Source organism: Erinaceus europaeus, chromosome 10 (assembly GCF_950295315.1).
Source record: "Erinaceus europaeus chromosome 10, mEriEur2.1, whole genome shotgun sequence".
Lineage (NCBI taxonomy): Eukaryota > Metazoa > Chordata > Mammalia > Eulipotyphla > Erinaceidae > Erinaceus > Erinaceus europaeus.
The window spans coordinates 56,108,983-56,132,919 of record NC_080171.1 but is presented as its reverse complement, the minus strand read 5'-3'; the positions used below and the strand labels follow the sequence as shown (position 1 = coordinate 56,132,919).

Sequence of the window (23,937 nt, the reverse complement as noted above, 5' to 3'; positions counted from 1 at the left end):
ATTACAGTGAGAGAAATGCATCATTAAAGTCAACAGTAAGGGCTTGGAGAGAATTCACCACAAGGACAGGCATTTTGCCATGCACAAAGCCCTTGCTTGGAATCCCAGCACCATGAAGGAGAAATTTCCACAGTACTAGTGGAAATTCCAGGACTGGTGTAAACATGATGTTTCTTCCTCTCTGTCTCTCACTGAACATGAGATTTGAAAAGTGAAAAAAAATACTTGTCCTGGAAGCAATGGGCATATGTGAATGTGGATCCAGCACTGCAAAAATATAATGAAATTGATGAAAATATTATTTTCTCTACAAATAAAGTTTGGATACATAACTTTAGTTGGGGATTGTACCTGGAATCTTGGAGCCTCAGACATGAAAACCTTCTTACATGTAAACACAATGCTCTGTTTACCCCTCCCCCCATGATAAAGTCTTCAAGAATGTCTCCTGAAGAGTCAGATGAGGAGTAAAGATTTAAAAGACAAAGAAGTGATTCCATATTTAAAAAAGGAAAATAATACAGACTGTAACAACCAGAAAGGTGAGTTAATAGTAGAGATGATCACAGGTTAATAGTAGAGATGGTCACAGTTAATAGTAGAGATGGTCACAGGTTAAATAAAATGTCAACATTTCCCACATAAGAAAACAATAACTGTAAACTGTTAAAATTTTCATGAAAAACTTTTGTTTTGGAGGTATTGTTGTTTCTGGTTTATCAGAGCATGAACAGCTGACTTACGGTGCAGGGGATTGATCTCAGATCTAAGATGCCTCAAGCAAGAAAGTCTGTTGCAGTACTGACAGTGATGCTATGTCTTCAGTCCTATCCACTGAAAAACAACAACAACAACAACAAACTTCTTTATAAAAATGCACTCCATGAACCATTAAAATTATAATACCAGGACCCATTTCTTGACATATGGAGATAACATCTCTGGGAATACTACAATAACAATAGTCTTATCTTGTGTTGAGTTCCTTAACAGCAAACGTGTCCCAAAACAACACTGTAAACTAATAAAACAAAGGTTTTTTTTGTTTCAAGGCAGAAAACTGGTCCTTAGTGGATGGAGATCTTGATCCTTGTAACCAGTAGGGGGCACTCCTCCTCTGTAGATTCTTTTATAGCCCCAGATTCAGTTCTGCTTTCCAGTCAGTCTCCTTTTACTCCAGGGATCATTCAGCCACTGCAACTAGGTCTTTCCCTTCTCTAGAGAAAAATTTGGGGAGGGAGGTGGTCCTAATAGTGGAGTTTCTAAAAAAAAAGGAGGAAGGAAGGAAGGAAGGAAGGAAGGAAGGAAGGAAGGAAGGAAGGAAGGAAGGAAGGAAGGAAGGAAGGAAGAAGTTTCACTCAACTTGCTTCCAGTTAATGATTTTGTGTTCCTAAGAGAAAATTGACAGAATGCACAAGGACGCAGGAATCAGTTGTCTGAATAGGTAGAAGAAGTGAATGGAAATGTGCTGGGGATTTCACCACTGGATGAAGAGATTTTGTGATATGAGAGTAAAGCAATGCATCTAGAAATACAGAAAGGAAGAAGAGGTGTGTCAGTATCAAACTCTGTAAATAAATAGTGTATATTTTCAGTTTTTGCCTAATTATGTCATCTCTCTTGCAGATATGTCTACTAACCACGAGCAGTTAAGTGACCCTCTCTTCTGTTGTTTACAATGTGTATGTACTTAACTACATTATTGTTTTTTATATCTTTTCCAGGGAGATTGCTTTTTCCAAGATTCTATTTTTAAGGTAGTAGCTTATTTTTAATTGAACATTCAATTACTAATAAGAGAAGATTGAAAATAATTATCTAGAGTTTACTTTGTTATTTCTAAATGTTTGTTTTTACCAGATAATTGTTCAGCTCTGATTTAAGATGGTGCTAGTAGTCGGACCTAAAAATTCTGAGTCTCAGGCATGAGAATATTTTTTGATAACCCTTATGCAGTCTCCCATGCCCACTATTCGATTCTGAGGTTTTCTTCTTTGAAAAAGATTTTATATCTTTATTAGTTTATTAGATAGGAACCACGAGAAGTCAAGAGGAAAGGAGGTGACAGAGAGCAAGAGAGCCAGGGATAGAAAGGGAGAGACACCTGCAGCACTGCTTCACCACTACCAAAGCTTTACCCCTACAAGTAGGGAGCGGAAACTCCATTCTGGCTTCTTGCTCATTGTAATGTGCGCTCAACCAGGTGCGCCACCATCCAGCCCCTGATGTATTCTTTTAACAGAACAGTTTCCATATTTAGCCCTTGCCATACATATTACATACCATCTTGGGGAAGATTTCACGGCTTTAAAATGTATTACTGCAACTCTACACTCTAGATATATTTCCATTCTCTTTGATAGATGTGAGAAAGGAGGCTCGCTTGCCTTTCATTCATGGGGCCCTGATTCAAGCCCCAACACCGCAGGAGAGCACCGTAAGAAACTTTTATAATTGTCCATCTAAATCTATGAAGTATTTTCAGTTAAATTTGTGACAACTATAAAACTCTCTTCTTCTAGGGTTTTTTTGTTTTTGTTATTTTCATTAAATGGGTATACTCATAATCCTGCATGATGTTTTATTATAATTTGTTAAAATATTTTATTTATTTGATAAAAACAGAGAAATTGAGAGGGAATGGAAGATAGAAATGGGGAGAGAGAAAGAGACAGACACAACACTGCTTCATTGCTAGTTAAGCCATCTCCCTTGCAGATGTGGAACAAGGGTTTGTTTTTTTCCCCAGTTAATCTGCTTTATATAATGCTCCAACACCTGGCCCCGCAGGACACTTTGTTAAGAATAAATTTTTCACTGTGTTGCCTGTACTCTATTTTTGAGCTCTCAATACCATGTCTTTTATCTGTGATTCTACTTTTTCACTCATAACATGCTTTCTTGATTACTGTAGTTTTATTCTCTATGGGAGGGTGTGTGTCTGTGTGTGTGGTGTGTGTGTGTGTGTGTGTGTGTGTGTGTGTGTGTGTGGTGTGTGTGTGTGTGTGTGTGTGTGTGTGTGTATGTGTGTGTGTGTTTGCAGAGTCATGGTAATTATGCAGTGCTGAGAATTGAACTCAAACCTCCTTTGTTGTTTAGATGTAAAGGTCTTTATGCATAACCCAAACACTATTGCCCTTGGCTACTGTAGTTTTTGAATGAGTTCTGGAACTAAATATTAAACATCATTCATTTTATTCTTCCTTTTCTGTATTTGTTGACTATTTACAAGGTAGGCGTTATTCTTAAAAAAAAAAAAAAAAAAGTTTAGAATCATTTTGTCAAATCAAAAAAATAGTCCCTGACTGAGAGTTTTGGTGTGACTGTTATCAGGGTACCAGTTATTCTGAAAAGAAATGACATTTTAACCATATTTAACCTTTGGATCCCTTCCATTCTTACAGCCATTATCTGTAGGGTTTTTTCTCTTTAGTTCTCTTTTTATTATCTTTACTTATTGGATAGAGACAACCAAATATGAAGAGACCAAGAGGCACCTGCAGTCCTGCTTCACTGCCTGTGAAGCGACTCCCCTGCCGCTGGGGAGCCATGGGCTGGAACCGGGATCCTTATGCCTGTCTTTGATTTTGAACCATGTACGCTTAGCCCGCTGCACTACCACCCAACTCCCTGAAGTTTACTTTTATGAGTGGTGAGATACAATGGTTCAGTTTCATCCTTCTACATGTTTCCACTCAGTTTTCCCAACACCATTTGTTGAAGAGATACTTCTTTCTCTGTTGACCAGTTTGACCCCTTGGTCAAAAATTAGATGTCCATAGGTATGGGGCTCTAACACTCCTCAAAGTAGATCTGAGCTATTCGCCTACTTGATAGCCTGACAGTATCACCATTTACTATGATTATGAGCATATTTCTCAGTTATACTAAGACAGGATCTGATATTTGCAATGTATTGTGAAGCTAGACACTTGTTTACAAATGAGGCTGAACACCACATTCTGTGAAATATGCATTAAAGAAAACACCAATGCTCATCCATATGCAGTTATTTCACATCTGCCCTGTAAGGTAGGTAATCAAAGGTTAGGATATGATTAGGAATAGGATGGAGCAAAAAATGCATTTTAATCCTTTTCTCTAAGTAGCTGCCTGTTACCCACAGAGTGATACCTTGCTTGAAGTCATAAAATTGTTGGGGTTTTTTTGTTTTTTTTTTTGTAATAGTGTAAGCTAAAGAAGAGTGTTGTGTAAAGTACTGCATCCATTTTTGTCACAGACAAAAAGGGGTGGGGGTGGAGACCCTCTAGGCTCTGTCAGAGGTTCTAGAAATCAGCAAGATTTGACTAGAACTTACTTTTGCTCTCAGTCCTTTTCACAGCTGACCAGCAGTGGGCATAAGACCCACATGTCGAGGTGTTTCCTGTAGGAAAGTGAGTCCCACTGTTTCCTTTTCCTTTCAAAGTCTATTTCATCATTATTCAATATTGATTTATTTTCCTCTTTGTTGCACTTGTTATTCATTATACTTTCTCTTGTTATTGATGATTTCGTTGTTAGGAAAGAGAGAAATGGAGAGAGGACGGGAAGACAGAAATGGGGAAGGAAAGAGAGACACCTGTAGACCTGCTTTACCGCCTGTGTAGTGTCTCCCCTGGAACGGATATCCAGGGGTTCTCGAACCGGTATCATTCCGACCTTCATAGAGCTTTGTGCCATGAGTGCTTAAGCAGCTGCACTATCGCCAGACTCCCCCATGTCATCATTGTAACAGCGCATGCTCTTGGGTCCCAGAAATGTTTCTCAGAACAGTCTTATCTACAATGCCTATAGTGGTTTTAAGAAACTTGCAGTGGAGAGTCCAGTAGCAGTGCAGCAGGTTAAGCGCAGGTGGCTCAAAGCACAAGGACCAGCAGAAAGATCCTGCTTCAAGCCCCAGGCTCCCCACCCTCAGGGGGCTCACTTGACAAGCAGTCATGCAGGTCTACAGGTATCTGTCTTTCTCTCCCCCTCTCTGTCTTCTCCTCCTCTTTCCTTTCTCTCTGTTCTATCCAACAACAACGATATCAATAATAACTACAACAATAGAAAAAAAGAAGGGCAACAAAAGGGAATAAATAAATAAATATTACAAAGAAACTTGCAACTGCCATTTAAGTTTCCTCTCTGTCTGACTTTCCATTCCTAATAGAAACTCGTTGGACCTAGAAACCAGGAGACCAGAAGCATCTGTGTGACAGGACAGTAAGGTGGAGGAAGTAAAGATGCTTGAGACAGAGTGAAACAGTGTCATAATGTAAGACTAGTACAGGGGATGGAGTGCCTGGTTCAATCAGTTCTATGTTTCAGCAGTCCTCACTACATTCTCTTCAGTATTTGGACTCACCATTCTTTGCTGACTGAATACAAATGACTTGAACCTCTGATGGAAGGACTGACCATTTTCCACACTCCAAAACTCCTGTCACTTCCACAGAGGTGAGTGACCAAGTGATGAACATGTCCCACTAAACAAGACAAATAGGATTCTCACCAAGATTTCCATGGGAAAAATAAGGATTTAGTTGTAACAAATCCTTAAAATTCAAGTTCTCCTTGAAAGCAATATAATTGCTTTTAAAGCAAGGTAAAAATATTTCTGAATTTTAATGTGAAAAAAATATCTCATAGAAAATATTTGTATTGTATCATTCAGTAAAATACATAACATCAGGACAGCTATTGTCAAAAGACTGAGTATTATTATAGAATTGCATCCTTTAACACATTCTTGATGAATATTAGTGATGATATATTAGGTGTTCATTCACTAAATTCTGTGCTACAATTGAATTAAGAGGCATTTGAAATGACCACTGCGGTGTGCAAGACTGATAGGTGAGATTCACTTCAAGGTGGCTCCTATGGCATTTTTATACATTATAAATTAAAACCGTGTACCCACAATCTAATAAGACTTCTACCCTGAAATACTTCCCAGTGGCTTAGAAAAGACTTAAGAACATCGTTTTTCTGTTCTTCATTTTGTAGGGTTTCAAACAGCTGGATTAGATACACATTTGTACTGACTGTGTTTGTACCTCCTTTTGTCTAAGACTGAGTTTCAACACAGCAGAAAATGGATTTCCTTTCTTCACTTGTATGACTCGATAACTACAACATTTGACACTGAGGAAGAGATTTGACTTTTTTTTTCTTTTTTTTTTTTTTTGCCCTTATGCCAGAGTACCTCTCAATTGTAGCTATTAATGGTGGTGCTGGAAATCGTACCTGGCACATTACTGATACAAAGTATCTGTCCTACAAATTGTCATCTATACTCTCAGACTATACTTATAATCTATATGGAATAAATGAATAAAGCAACATTGCCATCCATTTACTCACACTGCTTAAGAAAGAAGAACGAGGGTGCAATTTACAACAGGCACATACAAAAGGTCTTCTTGGCAAGAATTTAGTCAAACCAGGCGCAAATTTAATAATACAGAGAGAAAGATAACCACATTTTGTAAATTTCCATAGAGTATGCCATAATATTGAACATGTAATTGCATATATAGTTTCCAAATATATATCTGATAGAAATATTCAAGGAAAGGAAATTTAATAAAGGAATAAAGGAATAAATAAATCATCATGGCAGTCATCTCTTAGGAACATATCCTTGCTTACTACCACAGAGAAACTATTTGCTAATTAAATTCAGTAAACCCTGTGACTCTAGCAGAAACAAGAATGTTTGGAATGGCCAGAGACACGTATCCAAAATGGCAGCTAGTGCATGAGATTCACTTCATGGCGACCCCAACTCTTCTTCCTTGACTCTTGCTAGCAAGGTTGTGGACAGAGTGAGGGATCTCATGATTTCCACTCTGACGACCTCCCAGGCACACGCACTGTCCTTCTTCTCTTTCAGGTAGAGACGAATTCTCTGGAAGTACCTCTTCATCTGCAGGGAAGCGCTCCCATAGCTCTGGGCAGAGTCCTCCTGTGTCCCCAGCTGTACCAAGCAGGAGTCCAGGTGTTCCAGCTGCTGGTGCAGCCCTGTGCGCACGTGGTCCAGGAGGGTCTTGTCCCAGGCAGCAGAGGCGCGCTCTGACAGGAGGAGGTGGAAGGCCTGCTGCACCATCTCATGTTGCACAGACATGACCCGGACCTTCTGCAACTGGCTGCCATCCACCTGCTGCCAGGGGAATCTGAAGTCTCTCCTGTCCTTCAGGCAGGAAAGAGGGGAGAGTCTCCTCATTTGGCCCAGAAGCCTCATGTTTTGCATGCTGTCCAGGACATGGCTCTGGGGTAGCTCACAGCCCAGAGAGCCACTGGGGCAACAGATGAGCACCACCAGGGTCATCAGGAGACACAGCAGGAGGGCCATTTGCAAACGGAGGGTGCTGCTGGTCTGGCAGAGATGAGCGACTGGGTGAACCTGGGATCCTAGGTGCTCTGAAGACAAGCTCCCAAGCCTGGCCTTAAATAGGGAGGGAACATGGATGTTCACTTCTCAAAGCGTCTTTCTATTCGTCGACTTCCCTGTTTTTGTTTACATTCACGTGTCCCGCATATTGACTAAGAAGACATCCTCTATCTAAAGTAGTCTTACATTCATAATACAGTTTATTTTCCCAGGAGCTTCAGGTTGCCAGCCAGAAAATGTCTTTTTCCAACACTTTTTATCGTTTCCGTTTGATGTCTTACTAAGGACATAGTTTACACCGTAATCTGAGCTCCATTTTGACCCGTTTTTTTGTGTTTTTTTTTTTTTAAATTGGTTGGCAGGCCCCTCAGTCCTATGGTCTTCTACATTTGGTTAAGGATATCAGAACTCCGGAGATCTGTTTCTCTCCTCTCCTCTCCTCTCCTCTCCTCTCCTCTCCCCTCCTCTCCTCTCCTCTGCTCTCCTCTCCTCTCCTCTCCTCTGCTCTCCTCTCCTCTCCTTTCCTCTCCTCTCCCCGTCAGCATCAAGTATGAATACCGAAGGTGACCACCTGGGACTGAAACAAGAAAGGACTAGAAGGACTTCAGGATCCCACCAAGTCATCAGTGAGTGCAAACACATGTGGCTGGTGGAAAGAGAGGAGCCTAGGGAGAGATGAAGTGGCCTGTAACAGTCTGGCAGTTTATCAGAGACACCACCTCCATTTTGTTCCACCAACAAGGGGACTGCTGAAGGGAGGAGAGGACTCCCCTGAGACTCACCAAGTGCAGCTCTGAGTCTCCATTGCTACTGCCCTCTGAATCCGGAGCAGCGGCAGTTAGGGACACCAGGGGACACAGATCTAACCAGGAAACTTAGGAAAAGACCTATCCCTCGGTGGCATAGTGCTGGGGCTGTGACAGTCCCTCTGCATAACCTCTGGATTATCTCTGACACACCCTGCTTTTTCTCTTGGCCAGGAGTCAGTGATTAAGCTAAGATGCCTACTTAGAGTCTAAAAGCCCTCAGGCTCCCATAGCCTACAGGGAAGAAAAAGCACAAAAGAGGCTTGTAAACTACTGAGCTCCAAACCAGGGATTAAAATAATATTGGAACAACTGTTCACTTCCACCACAGAGAACCCTTTAATTACCTTACTTAGACACAAGTCAATCCAGGCAAGTGTGATCAGTAATTGGAAAAGTACTGAGAGAGGGAATTCATAACATAATATATAAAATGGTTAAACCAACAGGAAGAAATATTGGAGACATGAACCAGGACAGGAGTCCAGCTTCTTCTTCTAGCATTTGCCCTTCTTCCGTAGCCAGTCAACAGCGTCAGGTTGAGCCTGATGTAAATTTTCGAGATCTCCTTTGAATCTGGAGAGGTGGCAGTCGTTGACTATGTGGGTCATAGTCTGTCTGTAGCCGCAGGGGCAGTTCGGGTCGTCTCTGGCTCCCCAGCTATGGAACATAGCAGCACACCGGCCATGGCCTGTTCAATAGCGATTGAGTAGGGCCCAATCATAACGTGCTAGGTCAAAGCCAGGTTGACGCTTGCAGGGGTCTGTGATGAGATGTTTGTTCTTTACCTCAGCTGACTGCCAACTCTGTTTCCAAGAGACTGGAACAGAGAAGTTCAGTGTAGGCATAGGGGACCAGATTGGGTGATGAGACGTCAAGCGTTGGAGAGGGTGGGCGAAGATATCCGCGACTATTGGCCGGTCTAGTCGACCGTAGATGTAGGAAATGATCTTAGATGATGCTGCATCCTGACAAATATCTGGCGGGGCGATGATGCTAAGAACAGGCAGCCATGGAACCGGGGTGGAACGGATGGTTCCAGAAATTATCCTCATGGAGGAATATAATTTTGAATCGATCAAGTGGACATGGGGGCTACGGAACCATACTGGGACACAGTATTCTGCAGTGGAATAGCATAATGCCAGAGATGATGATCGTAGTGAGGAAGCGCTCGCACCCCATGAGGAGCTGGCCAGTCTTGCAATGATGTTATTCCTCGCGCCCACCTTTGCTGCAGTTTTTTTGAGATGTTCATGAAATGACAGAGTGCGATCAAGGAGTCCAGCTAAAAACACCCCACAGGTTGAAGCACAACAGAATGAGGTCAATATCCAATCACTAGCTAAGGAAATGATCACAGGAGTGAGTAAAGAGTTTGGAAGGATTGTCATCAGAAATACAGGCACAGCAAAAGAGACTCTGGAAGAAAACATTTATAACCCGAAAGTTCCTAGAGAACTGAATGCTGAAATAGCTGAGCTAAGAACACAATTAGCTGAACAAGAGAAAACAATAATTAAAACAGGGTAACAAAATAGGTGAACTCCAGAAAAAAGTAGAGGGGAGAGAAAATGGAATCAGTGAGGCTGAAGACAGAATTAGTAAGATCGAGAACTGACACAACTAAAAAAAAAGTGAGGGACCTCAGAAAGAGATTATGAGATACTGAAAACAACAACAGAGACCTATGGGATGACTTCAGAAGAATCAATATACGCATTTTTGGCTTACCAGAGGAAAAGGAGAGGGAGAGGAAGAAAGAGTCTTCAGGCCATAATAGCTGAAAACTTCTCTAGTCTAGACAACATCAAAGACAGAAAGATTCAAGAAGCCCAGAGGGTTCCAAACAGAATTAACCCAGACTGAAAGACACCAAGACACATCATATTTGCAATGGAAAGGAACAAGGATGAAGAAAGGATATCAGAACTCCAGAGGCAATTAAATTCTCTAGAACCAAGGATTGACTTTATTTAATATACGACTCATAGCAGAGGCTGATGATTATTAGTGGTTGAGCATCTCCGAAGATTCTTATTCTACCAGATCATATTCATGGATATTTGTATACTTCTTTTCACTAGCACCACAGGATAAGAAACATACAACCTGTCTTGTCTTGCTCTTGCTGTCTCCTTCCTATTTTTTATTTAATTGTTTGTATTTTCCTCTCTGGAGATTTAGAAATCTTCTCAGACTTTGACAAAATCCTCATCAGGATTCCTTGTTCTCCTCTGAAGTATGGATGGGTGCCAAAACTAATAGAAAAAAAAAAAAGGGTTTTCCAACACCACCACCTTCACTCACAATGGAGAGATGAAGTCTAGTAATGCTGTTCCTTAGACATGAAAGTGTGCTCAAGCCCAACTCTCCTGTGCTCACTCCCTCCAAGCAAGCTCACCAAATCTTGAGACCTTTAGGAGTCCTCTACTATAGAAGGACTTATTGCCAACCAATCCAAACAACCTTCACTTGCCTCCAGAGTGTTTGTGTGGGGAATTCTTGTTCAACATTGTGTGGTGACACCTGTCCTGACCCGGGTCCTCAGGTAAATACCACCAACCTCTAGCTTCTAACAGCAAACATGTATTTTATCTTAGTAGACAGAGGGAGAAACCAATTGTGATCATGTGACATAAAACCAAATAATTTTTATTTTTCCAGTTCAGGATTGATATTTCCATTATTTTACATTTAGTATTATTTATTTCTTTTGATGCTTAACAATAACATCTCCCAATAGATGTTATATAAGAGAAATCAGTACACTTCTGTTGTTTATTCAGTTAGCACTCTTCTTACTAAGTTTTGCTTTTTGTGGTTTCCAAATCCAAATATAGCCTTATACCATTGCTTTTATTTGTCCAGTCTCATCCTTTGGTTCAAAACCATATGCTATATTACAGTGAGAGAAATGCATCATTAAAGTCAACAGTAAGGGCTTGGAGAGAATTCACCACAAGGACAGGCATTTTGCCATGCACAAAGCCCTTGCTTGGAATCCCAGCACCATGAAGGAGAAATTTCCACAGTACTAGTGGAAATTCCAGGACTGGTGTAAACATGATGTTTCTTCCTCTCTGTCTCTCACTGAACATGAGATTTGAAAAGTGAAAAAAAATACTTGTCCTGGAAGCAATGGGCATATGTGAATGTGGATCCAGCACTGCAAAAATATAATGAAATTGATGAAAATATTATTTTCTCTACAAATAAAGTTTGGATACATAACTTTAGTTGGGGATTGTACCTGGAATCTTGGAGCCTCAGACATGAAAACCTTCTTACATGTAAACACAATGCTCTGTTTACCCCTCCCCCCATGATAAAGTCTTCAAGAATGTCTCCTGAAGAGTCAGATGAGGAGTAAAGATTTAAAAGACAAAGAAGTGATTCCATATTTAAAAAAGGAAAATAATACAGACTGTAACAACCAGAAAGGTGAGTTAATAGTAGAGATGATCACAGGTTAATAGTAGAGATGGTCACAGTTAATAGTAGAGATGGTCACAGGTTAAATAAAATGTCAACATTTCCCACATAAGAAAACAATAACTGTAAACTGTTAAAATTTTCATGAAAAACTTTTGTTTTGGAGGTATTGTTGTTTCTGGTTTATCAGAGCATGAACAGCTGACTTACGGTGCAGGGGATTGATCTCAGATCTAAGATGCCTCAAGCAAGAAAGTCTGTTGCAGTACTGACAGTGATGCTATGTCTTCAGTCCTATCCACTGAAAAACAACAACAACAACAACAAACTTCTTTATAAAAATGCACTCCATGAACCATTAAAATTATAATACCAGGACCCATTTCTTGACATATGGAGAATTTCACGGTGAAAGACAAAGGAAAGGTAGATAACATCTGGGAATACTACAATAACAATAGTCTTATCTTGTGTTGAGTTCCTTAACAGCAAACGTGTCCCAAAACAACACTGTAAACTAATAAAACAAAGGTTTTTTTTGTTTCAAGGCAGAAAACTGGTCCTTAGTGGATGGAGATCTTGATCCTTGTAACCAGTAGGGGGCACTCCTCCTCTGTAGATTCTTTTATAGCCCCAGATTCAGTTCTGCTTTCCAGTCAGTCTCCTTTTACTCCAGGGATCATTCAGCCACTGCAACTAGGTCTTTCCCTTCTCTAGAGAAAAATTTGGGGAGGGAGGTGGTCCTAATAGTGGAGTTTCTAAAAAAAAAGGAGGAAGGAAGGAAGGAAGGAAGGAAGGAAGGAAGGAAGGAAGGAAGGAAGGAAGGAAGGAAGGAAGGAAGGAAGAAGTTTCACTCAACTTGCTTCCAGTTAATGATTTTGTGTTCCTAAGAGAAAATTGACAGAATGCACAAGGACGCAGGAATCAGTTGTCTGAATAGGTAGAAGAAGTGAATGGAAATGTGCTGGGGATTTCACCACTGGATGAAGAGATTTTGTGATATGAGAGTAAAGCAATGCATCTAGAAATACAGAAAGGAAGAAGAGGTGTGTCAGTATCAAACTCTGTAAATAAATAGTGTATATTTTCAGTTTTTGCCTAATTATGTCATCTCTCTTGCAGATATGTCTACTAACCACGAGCAGTTAAGTGACCCTCTCTTCTGTTGTTTACAATGTGTATGTACTTAACTACATTATTGTTTTTTATATCTTTTCCAGGGAGATTGCTTTTTCCAAGATTCTATTTTTAAGGTAGTAGCTTATTTTTAATTGAACATTCAATTACTAATAAGAGAAGATTGAAAATAATTATCTAGAGTTTACTTTGTTATTTCTAAATGTTTGTTTTTACCAGATAATTGTTCAGCTCTGATTTAAGATGGTGCTAGTAGTCGGACCTAAAAATTCTGAGTCTCAGGCATGAGAATATTTTTTGATAACCCTTATGCAGTCTCCCATGCCCACTATTCGATTCTGAGGTTTTCTTCTTTGAAAAAGATTTTATATCTTTATTAGTTTATTAGATAGGAACCACGAGAAGTCAAGAGGAAAGGAGGTGACAGAGAGCAAGAGAGCCAGGGATAGAAAGGGAGAGACACCTGCAACACTGCTTCACCACTACCAAAGCTTTACCCCTACAAGTAGGGAGCGGAAACTCCATTCTGGCTTCTTGCTCATTGTAATGTGCGCTCAACCAGGTGCGCCACCATCCAGCCCCTGATGTATTCTTTTAACAGAACAGTTTCCATATTTAGCCCTTGCCATACATATTACATACCATCTTGGGGAAGATTTCACGGCTTTAAAATGTATTACTGCAACTCTACACTCTAGATATATTTCCATTCTCTTTGATAGATGTGAGAAAGGAGGCTCGCTTGCCTTTCATTCATGGGGCCCTGATTCAAGCCCCAACACCGCAGGAGAGCACCGTAAGAAACTTTTATAATTGTCCATCTAAATCTATGAAGTATTTTCAGTTAAATTTGTGACAACTATAAAACTCTCTTCTTCTAGGGTTTTTTTGTTTTTGTTATTTTCATTAAATGGGTATACTCATAATCCTGCATGATGTTTTATTATAATTTGTTAAAATATTTTATTTATTTGATAAAAACAGAGAAATTGAGAGGGAATGGAAGATAGAAATGGGGAGAGAGAAAGAGACAGACACAACACTGCTTCATTGCTAGTTAAGCCATCTCCCTTGCAGATGTGGAACAAGGGTTTGTTTTTTTCCCCAGTTAATCTGCTTTATATAATGCTCCAACACCTGGCCCCGCAGGACACTTTGTTAAGAATAAATTTTTCACTGTGTTGCCTGTACTCTATTTTTGAGCTCTCAATACCATGTCTTTTATCTGTGATTCTACTTTTTCACTCATAACATGCTTTCTTGATTACTGTAGTTTTATTCTCTATGGGAGGGTGTGTGTCTGTGTGTGTGGTGTGTGTGTGTGTGTGTGTGTGTGTGGTGTGTGTGTGTGTGTGTGTGTGTGTGTGTGTGTATGTGTGTGTGTGTTTGCAGAGTCATGGTAATTATGCAGTGCTGAGAATTGAACTCAAACCTCCTTTGTTGTTTAGATGTAAAGGTCTTTATGCATAACCCAAACACTATTGCCCTTGGCTACTGTAGTTTTTGAATGAGTTCTGGAACTAAATATTAAACATCATTCATTTTATTCTTCCTTTTCTGTATTTGTTGACTATTTACAAGGTAGGCGTTATTCTTAAAAAAAAAAAAAAAAGTTTAGAATCATTTTGTCAAATCAAAAAAATAGTCCCTGACTGAGAGTTTTGGTGTGACTGTTATCAGGGTACCAGTTATTCTGAAAAGAAATGACATTTTAACCATATTTAACCTTTGGATCCCTTCCATTCTTACAGCCATTATCTGTAGGGTTTTTTCTCTTTAGTTCTCTTTTTATTATCTTTACTTATTGGATAGAGACAACCAAATATGAAGAGACCAAGAGGCACCTGCAGTCCTGCTTCACTGCCTGTGAAGCGACTCCCCTGCCGCTGGGGAGCCATGGGCTGGAACCGGGATCCTTATGCCTGTCTTTGATTTTGAACCATGTACGCTTAGCCCGCTGCACTACCACCCAACTCCCTGAAGTTTACTTTTATGAGTGGTGAGATACAATGGTTCAGTTTCATCCTTCTACATGTTTCCACTCAGTTTTCCCAACACCATTTGTTGAAGAGATACTTCTTTCTCTGTTGACCAGTTTGACCCCTTGGTCAAAAATTAGATGTCCATAGGTATGGGGCTCTAACACTCCTCAAAGTAGATCTGAGCTATTCGCCTACTTGATAGCCTGACAGTATCACCATTTACTATGATTATGAGCATATTTCTCAGTTATACTAAGACAGGATCTGATATTTGCAATGTATTGTGAAGCTAGACACTTGTTTACAAATGAGGCTGAACACCACATTCTGTGAAATATGCATTAAAGAAAACACCAATGCTCATCCATATGCAGTTATTTCACATCTGCCCTGTAAGGTAGGTAATCAAAGGTTAGGATATGATTAGGAATAGGATGGAGCAAAAAATGCATTTTAATCCTTTTCTCTAAGTAGCTGCCTGTTACCCACAGAGTGATACCTTGCTTGAAGTCATAAAATTGTTGGGTTTTTTTTTTTTTTTTTGTAATAGTGTAAGCTAAAGAAGAGTGTTGTGTAAAGTACTGCATCCATTTTTGTCACAGACAAAAAGGGGTGGGGGTGGAGACCCTCTAGGCTCTGTCAGAGGTTCTAGAAATCAGCAAGATTTGACTAGAACTTACTTTTGCTCTCAGTCCTTTTCACAGCTGACCAGCAGTGGGCATAAGACCCACATGTCGAGGTGTTTCCTGTAGGAAAGTGAGTCCCACTGTTTCCTTTTCCTTTCAAAGTCTATTTCATCATTATTCAATATTGATTTATTTTCCTCTTTGTTGCACTTGTTATTCATTATACTTTCTCTTGTTATTGATGATTTCGTTGTTAGGAAAGAGAGAAATGGAGAGAGGACGGGAAGACAGAAATGGGGAAGGAAAGAGAGACACCTGTAGACCTGCTTTACCGCCTGTGTAGTGTCTCCCCTGGAACGGATATCCAGGGGTTCTCGAACCGGTATCATTTCGACCTTCATAGAGCTTTGTGCCGTGAGTGCTTAAGCAGCTGCACTATCGCCAGACTCCCCCATGTCATCATTGTAACAGCGCATGCTCTTGGGTCCCAGAAATGTTTCTCAGAACAGTCTTATCTACAATGCCTATAGTGGTTTTAAGAAACTTGCAGTGGAGAGTCCAGTAGCAGTGCAGCAGGTTAAGCGCAGGTGGCTCAAAGCACAAGGACCAGCAGAAAGATCCTGCTTCAAGCCCCAGGCTCCCCACCCTCAGGGGGCTCACTTGACAAGCAGTCATGCAGGTCTACAGGTATCTGTCTTTCTCTCCCCCTCTCTGTCTTCTCCTCCTCTTTCCTTTCTCTCTGTTCTATCCAACAACAACGATATCAATAATAACTACAACAATAGAAAAAAAGAAGGACAACAAAAGGGAATAAATAAATAAATATTACAAAGAAACTTGCAACTGCCATTTAAGTTTCCTCTCTGTCTGACTTTCCATTCCTAATAGAAACTCGTTGGACCTAGAAACCAGGAGACCAGAAGCATCTGTGTGACAGGACAGTAAGGTGGAGGAAGTAAAGATGCTTGAGACAGAGTGAAACAGTGTCATAATGTAAGACTAGTACAGGGGATGGAGTGCCTGGTTCAATCAGTTCTATGTTTCAGCAGTCCTCACTACATTCTCTTCAGTATTTGGACTCACCATTCTTTGCTGACTGAATACAAATGACTTGAACCTCTGATGGAAGGACTGACCATTTTCCACACTCCAAAACTCCTGTCACTTCCACAGAGGTGAGTGACCAAGTGATGAACATGTCCCACTAAACAAGACAAATAGGATTCTCACCAAGATTTCCATGGGAAAAATAAGGATTTAGTTGTAACAAATCCTTAAAATTCAAGTTCTCCTTGAAAGCAATATAATTGCTTTTAAAGCAAGGTAAAAATATTTCTGAATTTTAATGTGAAAAAAATATCTCATAGAAAATATTTGTATTATATCATTCAGTAAAATACATAACATCAGGACAGCTATTGTCAAAAGACTGAGTATTATTATAGAATTGCATCCTTTAACACATTCTTGATGAATATTAGTGATGATATATTAGGTGTTCATTCACTAAATTCTGTGCTACAATTGAATTAAGAGGCATTTGAAATGACCACTGCGGTGTGCAAGACTGATAGGTGAGATTCACTTCAAGGTGGCTCCTATGGCATTTTTATACATTATAAATTAAAACCGTGTACCCACAATCTAATAAGACTTCTACCCTGAAATACTTCCCAGTGGCTTAGAAAAGACTTGAGAACATCATTTTTCTGTTCTTCCTTTTGTAGGGTTTCAAACAGCTGGATTAGATACACATTTGTACTGATACACATTTGTACTGTGTTTGTACCTTCTTTTTTGTCTAAGACTGAGTTTCAACACAGCAGAAAATGGATTTCCTTTCTTCACTTGTATGACTCGATAACTACAACATTTGACACTGAGGAAGAGATTTGACTTTTTTTTTCTTTTTTTTTTTTTTTTGCCCTTATGCCAGAGTACCTCTCAATTGTAGCTATTAATGGTGGTGCTGGAAATCGTACCTGGCACATTACTGATACAAAGTATCTGTCCTACAAATTGTCATCTATACTCTCAGACTATACTTATAATCTATATGGAATAAATGAATGAAGCAACATCGCCATCCATTTGCTCACATTGCTTAAGAAAGAAGAACGAGGGTGCAATTTACAACAGGCACATACAAAAAGTCTTCTTGGCAAGAATTTAGTCAAACCAGGTGCAAATTTAATAATACAGAGAGAAAGATAACCACATTTTGTAAATTTCCATAGAGTATGCCATAATATTGAACATGTAATTGCATATATAGTTTCCAAATATATATCTGATAGAAATATTCAAGGAAAGGAAATTTAATAAAGGAATAAATAAATCATCATGGCAGTCATCTCTTAGGAACATATCCTTGCTTACTACCACAGAGAAACTATTTGCTAATTAAATTCAGTAAACCCTGTGACTCTAACAGAAACAAGAATGTTTGGAATGGCCAGAGACACGTATCCAAAATGGCAGCTAGTGCATGAGATTCACTTCATGGCGACCCCAACTCTTCTTCCTTGACTCTTGCTAGCAAGGTTGTGGACAGAGTGAGGGATCTCATGATTTCCACTCTGACGACCTCCCAGGCACACGCACTGTCCTTCTTCTCTTTCAGGTAGAGACGAATTCTCTGGAAGTACCTCTTCATCTGCAGGGAAGCGCTCCCATAGCTCTGGGCAGAGTCCTCCTGTGTCCCCAGCTGTACCAAGCAGGAGTCCAGGTGTTCCAGCTGCTGGTGCAGCCCTGTGCGCACGTGGTCCAGGAGGGTCTTGTCCCAGGCAGCAGAGGCGCGCTCTGACAGGAGGAGGTGGAAGGCCTGCTGCACCATCTCATGTTGCACAGACATGACCCGGACCTTCTGCAACTGGCTGCCATCCACCTGCTGCCAGGGGAATCTGAAGTCTCTCCTGTCCTTCAGGCAGGAAAGAGGGGAGAGTCTCCTCATTTGGCCCAGAAGCCTCATGTTTTGCATGCTGTCCAGGACATGGCTCTGGGGTAGCTCACAGCCCAGAGAGCCACTGGGGCAACAGATGAGCACCACCAGGGTCATCAGGAGACACAGCAGGAGGGCCATTGGCAAAAGGAGGGTGCTGCTGGTCTGGCAGAGATGAGCGACTGGGTGAACCTGGGATCCTAGGTGCTCTGAAGACAAGCTCCCAAGCCTGGCCTTAAATAGGGAGGGAACATGGATGTTCACTTCTCAAAGCGTCTTTCTATTCGTCGACTTCCCTGTTTTTGTTTACATTCACGTGTCCCGCATATTGACTAAGAAGACATCCTCTATCTAAAGTAGTCTTACATTCATAATACAGTTTATTTTCCCAGGAGCTTCAGGTTGCCAGCCAGAAAATGTCTTTTTCCAACACTTTTTATCGTTTCCGTTTGATGTCTTACTAAGGACATAGTTTACACCATAATCTGAGCTCCATTTTGACCCGTTTTTTTTGTGTTTTTTTTTTTAAATTGGTTGGCAGGCCCCTCAGTCCTATGGTCTTCTACATTTGGTTAAGGATATCAGAACTCCGGAGATCTGTTTCTCTCCTCTCCTCTCCTCTCCTCTCCTCTCCTCTCCTCTCCTCTCCTCTCCTCTCCTCTCCTCTCCTCTCCCCTCCTCTCCTCTCCTCTGCTCTCCTCTCCTCTCCTTTCCTCTCCTCTCCCCGTCAGCATCAAGTAGGAATACCGAAGGTGACCACCTGGGACTGAAACAAGAAAGGACTAGAAGGACTTCAGGATCCCACCAAGTCATCAGTGAGTGCAAACACGTGTGGCTGGTGGAAAGAGTGGAGCCTAGGGAGAGATGAAGTGGCCTGTAACAGTCTGGCAGTTTATCAGAGACACCACCTCCATTTTGTTCCACCAACAAGGGGACTGCTGAAGGGAGGAGAGGACTCCCCTGAGACTCACCAAGTGCAGCTCTGAGTCTCCATTGCTACTGCCCTCTGAATCCGGAGCAGCGGCAGTTAGGGACACCAGGGGACACAGATCTAACCAGGAAACTTAGGAAAAGACCTATCCCTCGGTGGCATAGTGCTGGGGCTGTGACAGTCCCTCTGCATAACCTCTGGATTATCTCTGACACACCCTGCTTTTTCTCTTGGCCAGGAGTCAGTGATTAAGCTAAGATGCCTACTTAGAGTCTAAAAGCCCTCAGGCTCCCATAGCCTACAGGGAAGAAAAAGCACAAAAGAGGCTTATAAACTACTGAGCTCCAAACCAGGGATTAAAATAATATTGGAACAACTGTTCACTTCCACCACAGAGAACCCTTTAATTACCTTACTTAGCCACAAGTCAATCCAGGAAAGTGTGATCAGTAATTGGAAAAGTACTGAGAGAGGGAATTCATAACATAATATATAAAATGGTTAAACCAACAGGAAGAAATATTGGAGACATGAACCAGGACAGGAGTCCAGCTTCTTCTTCTAGCATTTGCCCTTCTTCCGTAGCCAGTCAACAGCGACAGGTTGAGCCTGATGTAAATTTTCGAGATCTCCTTTGAATCTGGAGAGGTGGCAGTCGTTGACTATGTGGGTCATAGTCTGTCTGTAGCCGCAGGGGCAGTTCGGGTCGTCTCTGGCTCCCCAGCTATGGAACATAGCAGCGCACCGGCCATGGCCTGTTCAATAGCGATTGAGTAGGGCCCAATCATAACGTGCTAGGTCAAAGCCAGGTTGACGCTTGCAGGGGTCTGTGATGAGATGTTTGTTCTTTACCTCAGCTGACTGCCAACTCTGTTTCCAAGAGACTGGAACAGAGAAGTTCAGTGTAGGCATAGGGGACCAGATTGGGTGATGAGACGTCAAGCGTTGGACAGGGTGGACGAAGATATCCGCGAATATTGGCCGGTCTAGTCGACCGTAGATGTGGGAAATGATCTTAGATGATGCTGCATCCTGACAAATATCTGGCGGGGCGATGTTGCTAAGAACAGGCAGCCATGGAACCGGGGTGGAACGGATGGTTCCAGAAATTATCCTCATGGAGGAATATAATTTTGAATCGATCAAGTGGACATGGGGGCTACGGAACCATACTGGGACACAGTATTCTGCAGTGGAATAGCATAATGCCAGAGATGATGATCGTAGTGAGGAAGCGCTCGCGCCCCATGAGGAGCTGGCCAGTCTTGCAATGATGTTATTCCTCGCGCCCACCTTTGCTGCAGTTTTTTTTGAGATGTTCATGAAATGACAGAGTGCGATCAAGGAGTCCAGCTAAAAACACCCCACAGGTTGAAGCACAACAGAATGAGGTCAATATCCAATCACTAGCTAAGGAAATGATCACAGGAGTGAGTAAAGAGTTTGGAAGGATTGTCATCAGAAATACAGGCACAGCAAAAGAGACTCTGGAAGAAAACATTTATAACCCGAAAGTTCCTAGAGAACTGAATGCTGAAATAGCTGAGCTAAGAACACAATTAGCTGAACAAGAGAAAACAATAATTAAAACAGGGTAACAAAATAGGTGAACTCCAGAAAAAAGTAGAGGGGAGAGAAAATGGAATCAGTGAGGCTGAAGACAGAATTAGTAAGATCGAGAACTGACACAACTAAAAAAAAAGTGAGGGACCTCAGAAAGAGATTATGAGATACTGAAAACAACAACAGAGACCTATGGGATGACTTCAGAAGAATCAATATACGCATTTTTGGCTTACCAGAGGAAAAGGAGAGGGAGAGGAAGAAAGAGTCTTCAGGCCATAATAGCTGAAAACTTCTCTAGTCTAGACAACATCAAAGACAGAAAGATTCAAGAAGCCCAGAGGGTTCCAAACAGAATTAACCCAGACTGAAAGACACCAAGACACATCATATTTGCAATGGAAAGGAACAAGGATGAAGAAAGGATATCAGAACTCCAGAGGCAATTAAATTCTCTAGAACCAAGGATTGACTTTATTTAATATACGACTCATAGCAGAGGCTGATGATTATTAGTGGTTGAGCATCTCCGAAGATTCTTATTCTACCAGATCATATTCATGGATATTTGTATACTTCTTTTCACTAGCACCACAGGATAAGAAACATACAACCTGTCTTGTCTTGCTCTTGCTGTCTCCTTCCTATTTTTTATTTAATTGTTTGTATTTTCCTCTCTGGAGATTTAGAAATCTTCTCAGACTTTGACAAAATCCTCATCAGGATTCCTTGTTCTCCTCTGAAGTATGGATGGGTGCCAAAACTAATAGAAAAAAAAAAAAGGGTTTTCCAACACCACCACCTTCACTCACAATGGAGAGATGAAGTCTAGTAATGCTGTTCCTTAGACATGAAAGTGTGCTCAAGCCCAGCTCTCCTGTGCTCACTCCCTCCAAGCAAGCTCACCAAATCTTGAGACCTTTAGGAGTCCTCTACTATAGAAGGACTTATTGCCAACCAATCCAAACAACCTTCACTTGCCTCCAGAGTGTTTGTGTGGGGAATTCTTGTTCAACATTGTGTGGTGACACCTGTCCTGACCCGGGTCCTCAGGTAAATACCACCAACCTCTAGCTTCTAACAGCAAACATGTATTTTATCTTAGTAGACAGAGGGAGAAACCAATTGTGATCATGTGACATAAAACCAAATAATTTTTATTTTTCCAGTTCAGGATTGATATTTCCATTATTTTACATTTAGTATTATTTATTTCTTTTGATGCTTAACAATAACATCTCCCAATAGATGTTATATAAGAGAAATCAGTACACTTCTGTTGTTTATTCAGTTAGCACTCTTCTTACTAAGTTTTGCTTTTTGTGGTTTCCAAATCCAAATATAGCCTTATACCATTGCTTTTATTTGTCCAGTCTCATCCTTTGGTTCAAAACCATATGCTATATTACAGTGAGAGAAATGCATCATTAAAGTCAACAGTAAGGGCTTGGAGAGAATTCACCACAAGGACAGGCATTTTGCCATGCACAAAGCCCTTGCTTGGAATCCCAGCACCATGAAGGAGAAATTTCCACAGTACTAGTGGAAATTCCAGGACTGGTGTAAACATGATATTTCTTCCTCTCTGTCTCTCACTGAACATGAGATTTGAAAAGTGAAAAAAATACTTGTCCTCGAAGCAATGGGCATATGTGAATGTGGATCCAGCACTGCAAAAATATAATGAAATTGATGAAAATATTATTTTCTCTACAAATAAAGTTTGGATACATAACTTTAGTTGGGGATTGTACCTGGAATCTTGGAGCCTCAGACATGAAAACCTTCTCATGTAAACACAATGCTCTGTTTACCCCTCCCCCCATGATAAAGTCTTCAAGAATGTCTCCTGAAGAGTCAGATGAGGAGTAAAGATTTAAAAGACAAAGAAGTGATTCCATATTTAAAAAAGGAAAATAATACAGACTGTAACAACCAGAAAGGTGAGTTAATAGTAGAGATGATCACAGGTTAATAGTAGAGATGGTCACAGTTAATAGTAGAGATGGTCACAGGTTAAATAAAATGTCAACATTTCCCACATAAGAAAACAATAACTGTAAACTGATAAAATTTTCATGAAAAACTTTTGTTTTGGAGGTATTGTTGTTTCTGGTTTATCAGAGCATGAACAGCTGACTTATGGTGCGGGGGATTGATCTCAGATCTAAGATGCCTCAAGCAAGAAAGTCTGTTGCAGTACTGACAGTGATGCTATGTCTTCAGTCCTATCCACTGAAAAACAACAACAACAACAACAAACTTCTTTATAAAAATGCACTCCATGAACCATTAAAATTATAATACCAGGACCCATTTCTTGACATATGGAGAATTTCACGGTGAAAGACAAAGGAAAGGTAGATAACATCTGGGAATACTACAATAACAATAGTCTTATCTTGTGTTGAGTTCCTTAACAGCAAACGTGTCCCAAAACAACACTGTAAACTAATAAAACAAAGGTTTTTTTTGTTTCAAGGCAGAAAACTGGTCCTTAGTGGATGGAGATCTTGATCCTTGTAACCAGTAGGGGGCACTCCTCCTCTGTAGATTCTTTTATAGCCCCAGATTCAGTTCTGCTTTCCAGTCAGTCTCCTTTTACTCCAGGGATCATTCAGCCACTGCAACTAGGTCTTTCCCTTCTCTAGAGAAAAATTTGGGGAGGGAGGTGGTCCTAATAGTGGAGTTTCTAAAAAAAAAGGAGGAAGGAAGGAAGGAAGGAAGGAAGGAAGGAAGGAAGGAAGGAAGGAAGGAAGGAAGAAGTTTCACTCAACTTGCTTCCAGTTAATGATTTTGTGTTCCTAAGAGAAAATTGACAGAATGCACAAGGACGCAGGAATCAGTTGTCTGAATAGGTAGAAGAAGTGAATGGAAATGTGCTGGGGATTTCACCACTGGATGAAGAGATTTTGTGATATGAGAGTAAAGCAATGCATCTAGAAATACAGAAAGGAAGAAGAGGTGTGTCAGTATCAAACTCTGTAAATAAATAGTGTATATTTTCAGTTTTTGCCTAATTATGTCATCTCTCTTGCAGATATGTCTACTAACCACGAGCAGTTAAGTGACCCTCTCTTCTGTTGTTTACAATGTGTATGTACTTAACTACATTATTGTTTTTTATATCTTTTCCAG

General features: G+C 40.7%; 2 protein-coding genes across 2 annotated transcripts; both read right to left on the bottom strand.

Annotated features, from left to right (window-relative positions):
* Positions 1-6,757: 6,757 nt before the first annotated feature.
* LOC132540744 (interferon omega-1-like) lies at positions 6,758-7,339 on the bottom strand. Its single transcript, XM_060198947.1, has one exon. It carries the CDS (start codon positions 7,337-7,339, stop codon positions 6,758-6,760), a length of 582 nt encoding a protein of 193 aa, XP_060054930.1.
* A 10,525-nt stretch (positions 7,340-17,864) lies between these two features.
* LOC132540743 (interferon omega-1-like) lies at positions 17,865-18,446 on the bottom strand. The gene has a single exon (XM_060198946.1). It carries the CDS (start codon positions 18,444-18,446, stop codon positions 17,865-17,867), a length of 582 nt encoding a protein of 193 aa, XP_060054929.1.
* Positions 18,447-23,937: the final 5,491 nt, after the last annotated feature.